This window comes from Anolis carolinensis, unplaced genomic scaffold (genome assembly GCF_035594765.1).
Source record: "Anolis carolinensis isolate JA03-04 unplaced genomic scaffold, rAnoCar3.1.pri scaffold_13, whole genome shotgun sequence".
NCBI lineage: Eukaryota > Metazoa > Chordata > Lepidosauria > Squamata > Dactyloidae > Anolis > Anolis carolinensis.
The window spans coordinates 17,694,592-17,700,877 of record NW_026943824.1 but is presented as its reverse complement, the minus strand read 5'-3'; the positions used below and the strand labels follow the sequence as shown (position 1 = coordinate 17,700,877).

At 44.0% G+C, this 6,286-nt stretch overlaps 1 protein-coding gene across 2 annotated transcripts in view; it reads right to left on the bottom strand.

Moving 5' to 3' along the window:
• Positions 1 to 6,286, bottom strand: part of dnaaf8 (dynein axonemal assembly factor 8) — a 31,561-nt gene that overhangs the window by 2,153 nt on the left and 23,122 nt on the right. For both annotated transcript variants that reach the window (XM_008121025.2, XM_008121026.2), the window contains exons 9-10: positions 6,126 to 6,224; positions 3,690 to 3,998 (exon numbers count right to left, since the gene is read on the bottom strand). In XM_008121025.2, the coding sequence (XP_008119232.2) occupies positions 3,690 to 3,998; positions 6,126 to 6,224 (408 nt within the window). The remainder of the gene's footprint in view (positions 1 to 3,689; positions 3,999 to 6,125; positions 6,225 to 6,286) is intronic.

Here is a 6,286-nt window from a genome sequence, read left to right as displayed (position 1 = left end):
GCATAGCCTTCTAACTGGCAGCAATTGGATAAAAGCAATTTTTCCTCTCTCTCTAATTAGGACTTTATTTTTCTTTTCTTTTTGTTGTATCAACCTTGAGGCGTGGATGATGGGTTGTGTTGTCAAATTTTGAGGTTGGGGGGCCTGTACTTTTGTTGTTTTGTGAATCGCCGTGATGCCATCACTCTTTTATATATATAGATTACTGTGGTATAACAATACAGAACAATATAATCTCTGAAACCAGGACAGGAAATAAAGAGCAACACTCTGAAAGCAGGGAAATTGGGAATTCCAGAAAGGAAACCATCAGGGCCAGCTAACACCTCCCAACAAAGGATTCCCCCAGGGAGGAAGCAGCCAGGCTTTGACTCTGCGAGGCAATTAAATGCTAATCAAGGTGCCTAATTGCAGCATTCATACTTGCTGCAACAAGACTATTAATTGCTATTCAAACTGGCCATCCAAGGATCCCGCAAGGTAGAAAGCGGCCAGGGTTGCAAGCAGCAAGACTATTCAGTGCTATTCAATCTAGCCAACCAAGATTTCCCCTAAATAGAAAATCCTCGGGTTTTGAAGCCACGAGGCTACTCGGTCCCATCCAACAAGGCCTAGCAAGGATGCCCGATATGTAGAAAGCAGACAGGCTTTGAAGCTGCAAGACTATTCAGTGCAGTTCAATCTGGCCAAACCATGATTCCCCGACTAAGGAAGTAGCCAAGCTTCACAGCAGCATTATTCCTTTGCACTTGACTTTGGCCATTGGATGAAGTCGGTGCAACAAGCCTGAAGTCTTCCCAGCTCTGCTCAAAGAAGTGGAACAAACACGGCTTGGCGTGATAGATATATTTATAGCAAGAATGCTTGACTCTTCCCTGCCTTGGAGGGGCTTGCGTAGCAGTGATGCGATCTTTGTGAGATCCGAATTAGCGCACAATGGAGAAGGGTGTAAATAGGGAGTGGAGCAGCTCGAAAAGCCAAGCCCATGCTGATTTACGAGGGTTGAATGAAAAGTAATGCCTCCACCTTCGTCACTTGGGTTTGGATGGGAATATTTTAATCAATCAAACGCAGAAATAATCCTTAGAATGTGCTCTTTAACTACCACTATTCACTCTTCCACATCATCACCAGACAATTGGATACATTTCTGCCAAGTTTTCGGAAGCCGTCACGGAAGAAGTCGACACTCTGTTTCCGCAACCGGCGTCTCGCAGGACCCATTGTGCACAGATCTTCCGATAGCCAAGCAAAGCAATCATGTGACCCACACGATCTTGTGAAATGCCAATTATGCTTGACATTTCTCTCTGAGTGATACGACAATCGTCCTGAATCAGTCTGTCAACCTTTTGCTCATGAAACTCAGTGGTTGCTGTCACAGAATATCCAACTCTTTGTTTGTCACGCAAGTCAAATGTTCCCACCTCAATATCTTTAAACTTACTCGCACAACAACGCACAGGACTCACATCAACACAATCACCATAAACAGCTTGCATTCTCTGAGGAATCTCCTTTGGGGTGACACTTTCAATGACTGCACATTGCTTAAGTCTCATTGACTGACCGTCTGCGCAGGGTTCCATACTTGGCACTTTAACAACACAACCGTTCAATGCTAAGGCTTCCCCGTCTGCGCAGGGTTCCATACTTGGCACTTTAACAACACAACCGTTCAATGCTAAGGCTTCCCCGTCTGCGCAGGGTTCCATACTTTGCACTTTAACAACACAACCGTTCAATGCTAAGGCTTCCCTGTCTGCGCAGGGTTCCATACTTCGCACTTTAACAACACAACCGTTCAATGCTAAGGCTTCCCCGTCTGCGCAGGGTTCCATACTTCACACTTTAACAACACAACCGTTCAATGCTAAGGCTTCTCCGTCTGCGCAGGGTTCCATACTTCACACTTTAACAACACAACCGTTCAATGCTAAGGCTTCTCCATCTGCACAGGGTTCCATACTTCACACTTTAACAGCACAACCGTTCAATGCTAAGGCTTCCCTGTCTGTGCAGGGTTCCATACTTTGCATTTTAACAACACAACCGTTCAATGCTAAGGCTTCCCCGTCTGCGCAGGGTTCCATACTTCGCACTTTAACAACACAACCGTTCAATGCTAAGGCTTCCCCGTCTGCGCAGGGTTCCATGCTTTGCACTTTAACAACACAACCGTTCAATGCTAAGGCTTCCCTCCAAATGGAACTGTAGAGGAGAGTCTACTGAACAAGCCAGGACCTGCCGCAGACCAGGACTGCCATCTGTTGAGGAGTTACGAAGGCGGAGGCATTACGTTTCATTCAACCCTCGTATATAGCCATGCTCCTTTCCAAATCTCTAAGGGACATAGCTGCCAAATTGTAACTGCTTTGGTTCTACATGTCAAAACAACTTAAGTCTTCAATCTGTGTGTGAATCAAAAAAATAGGGAGAGGAAATATTCTAATTGGAGAGGCAGAAAATGCTGCCGTCAAACTATCTGTCAGACCTATCTTGAAAAAGGGTGGCAGCCAACGGATTGATGATGCTATTGCTGCGTTCCTTTTAAATGTTTTATTATTAGGCATTTGCGAAGAATCAAAAACGTGTCGGAGAAGAGAGACACACGTGGATTGCACATAATGTGGAACCCTTCGAAGATTGGCACGGCATTGTGAAGAGAAAAGTGAGTGAAAAGAATCCGAGCTTTATTAAATGATTCAGATGAAAGAAGAGATAGCCTACTTATCAGATTTGGAGATGACACGAACCTTATGCGGGGCTTCCAACAACGTATTCTGAAACACAGAGCTGAATTCAAAATGATTTCGATCGATAGAAGAATAGGACTTGGAGAACTGAACAAAGACAAGTGTAAAATACAAGAAAGACTGAGGGAGAGAAAAGGAAGATTTAACAAGTGCCTTCCTTGTCTCTTTAGAGAAAACCAACTATAGAACAGTATGTAATCTATCTATATCTATATACAGTAGAGTCTCACTTATCCAACGTAAACGGGCCGGAAGAACGTTGAAAATAAAGGTATTCCAGACAGGAAACAACCAGAGCCAGCTAACACCTCCCAACAAAGGATTCCCCCAGGGAGGAAACAACCACGTTTTGAAGCTGCAGGCCCATTCAGTGCTAATCAAGGTGACTAATTACAACATTCACATTGCCTCCAACAAACAAGAGTTATTTCTCCCACCCTGGACCTTCCTCGAGTATATAAACCTTCCTTGCTTAGTTTCTCCATATACCTCACAACCTCTGAGGATGCCTGCCATAGATGTGGGCAAACGTCAGGAGAGAATACAGCCCGGAAAACATACAACAACCCTGTGATTCCAGCCATGAAAGCCTTCGACAACACATTAAACCGCACAAAATCAACAACCCAAAGTTCCTCAAAGCGGACAAGAGCTAAGTGGACAGCCATTTCTCTCCCAAAGTTGACAAGAGCAAGAGGCACGAGGCCCAGAGGCTGCTCCCTTGAAGCCCTAAAGCCCTGTAACTCTCACACTGGCGCTCCCTCTTAACTCAAAATACTGCTTGTATGTCGAAGCAAAACCTGGGCCAAGCGATTTTAGTAAAGAGTTATCGCCAGGCCCGGGTTTTGCTTTGACATACAAGCAGTGTTTTGAGTTAAGAGGGAGTAAAATGTTTTTAAGTTGGGATGCTCTTAAGTCGAGGTTCCACTGTACCTTGGATATTCTGCAGATGGATCCTGACTCAGTCTCGAACACAGCCCTTCCTCGGTTTCTTCCTTGGGTTTTCTTGAGGGCCTGGGAACACTCTTCATGTTTCCAAGTGTATCTGCCTTTGGATCAGCTGGGTCCATTGAAGCCAGGCCCCTCCATTTGAGGTGGCACTTTCCTCTGACGTTCGGCTGACGTGCTTCTCCTGAGCTTATGAGGTCTGGGCTTCTTCCTTTGTCCGGCGCAGAATGAGACACGGTTCTGCGAAAGTTACGAAGCTGTTGCAGCAGAAAGCTTTTTCCTGTGCAGTTCTTGCTAAATGAGAGAGAGAGGGGGGGGGGTCCTTATTCTGCCATTTCTTTAAAAAGTCTCAGAACCATCTTTGGTGTTGCACCTCAACTTCACCACAGCAGGCTAGGTTTAAACAGTTTATTGATAAAAGATAGCAAGGTCTGAATAAAAAAAACAGTAAAGAAGGCAAACATCCAAATGCAATGGCAGTCAGTAAAAGCAATATTCAAATATAAAGGCAGTCAGTCAAAAAGGCTATAATCCAGAGATAAAAACAATTTGCAGAATATAGTCCCAGTTCTCTGATATAGGAAATTATTCCTGAAAACAAGGCAACATGAACTTCAGCCTAAAATCCAAAATTCCAGATTCCAGGCATGAACATAAACGAGAATCCTTAGATAAGGAAAGAGATATGCTTCCAAAAAATCAATATTGCTTTGTCTGAAATCTTCCCGTCTCTCCCATATTTACCCATGTTTACAAGCCAAAGAAGCATTTCTCTGTCCTTGAGTGCCCACACATTTGTTAGCGATTCTAAGGGAACGTCTGGGATGATGAACCTTTAACCTTAACCTTGTATCTTTATCTAAGGAAGACTCCTCTGAGTCACTGCCAGAAACACCTGGAACTTGTTAATGTTTGAACTCCTGGGAAAATTTACCCTTATCATTAGTTTCTGTTTCCTTGCTAGCCTGCGGCCTCTCTGACAATTCAACATTTCCAGCAACAGAGCCTTCGAGATTTCTCTCTTCAGCATTGCTTTGGTCAGTCTGCATAAACCCAAATCCCCCTTCATCATCAGACTGAACCACAACATTTGGGGACGTAGAACTATCTCAACATAGCCCCTGAGATTAAGAACAACCCACCAATGAACATATTGGATAGTCTTATCTTGTTAAATTCTTGTTATTATCATAAATTACAGTTTTATGTAAATGTTCAAACACAGTTAACCTAGCGATCCTCAATTAATGAAATTCTATTAATATCTGTTTTTATTGTTGAAATTTACCGATAGCTGTGTTGTCGAAGGCTTTCATGGCCGGGATCACAGGGTTGTTGTATGTTTTCCGGGCTGTATGTCCATGTTCCAGAAGTATTCTCTCCTGACGTTTCGCCCACATCTATGGCAGGTATACCTCACAACCTCTGAGGATGCCTGCCATAGATGTGGGCGAAACGTCAGGAGAGAATGCTGCTGGAACATGGCCATACAGCCCGAAAAACATGCAACAACCGCTGCATTTCCCACCCTCGTCTTATACTCGAGTCAATAAATTTTCCCAGTTTTTGGTGGTAAAATTAGGTGCCTCGGCTTACGTTCGGGTCGGCTTATACTCGAGTATATACTGTAGGTTTTTTTCCTGATGGTGCTAACACTATGGCTGTGAAACTATGCAGTTATCTGCCTATTATAATCTCATGCAAATGTAGGGAAAAGTACTGGATGTGGTTCTGAATGCAAAGCGAAGCTTCCTGAGACTCTAAGAACCGCATGATGCATTATGATGTTATGAATGCAATGTGTGGATAAGGCCAACATGTTTGGAAACATTCACCAAACAGCTTGAGTTGTCTACCGTACTCTGGCTGCGTATTTGGTGACAAATGTCGGTTTGCAGCCAGGTAATTTGTGGAAAGACTACTGATTTCCTTTTGTTAATAAAAAGCAATAGACCGCCAATTTAGTGATACTCATAGGTTTCTACATCTGTTAGTCTTCTTTGAGATTGCTGTAGGTGGAAAAAACATGCCCGTCCTGTCATGTTAAGACTTCCAGGAAATGTGAAGCATCATCTATATATATAAAAGAGTGATGGAATCCTGGCGACCTACAAAACAACAAAACTAAGCACCCCACAACCTCGAAAATTGACAGCACAACCCCTCATCCACGCCTCTAGGTTGATACAACAAAAATAAAAATAAAGTCCTAATTAGAGGGAGAGGAATAATTGTTTTTATCCAGTTGCTGCCAGTTAGAAGGCTAAGCTCTGCCCACTTGGTCTCCTAGCAACCCACTCAGCCCAGGGGACAGGCAAAGTTAGGCCTCACTTAGGCCTCTTCCACACTGCCTATAAAATACAGACACCACCAGACAACGCCACATCAACACGTGGCCGGGCACAGCTAGTTATTCTATACCGTGATGGCTGGAGACACTCTTGGCCTTCCACGTTCTCTTGGCCGGTCAAGTCTACGTCCTCCTCCTCCTCCTCCTCATCTGTGGAACTGTTGCTGAAGCTGCAAAACAAACAAGAAATCCCATTGCTCTCTAGTCTAGCAAAAATAACAGCACAATTTAC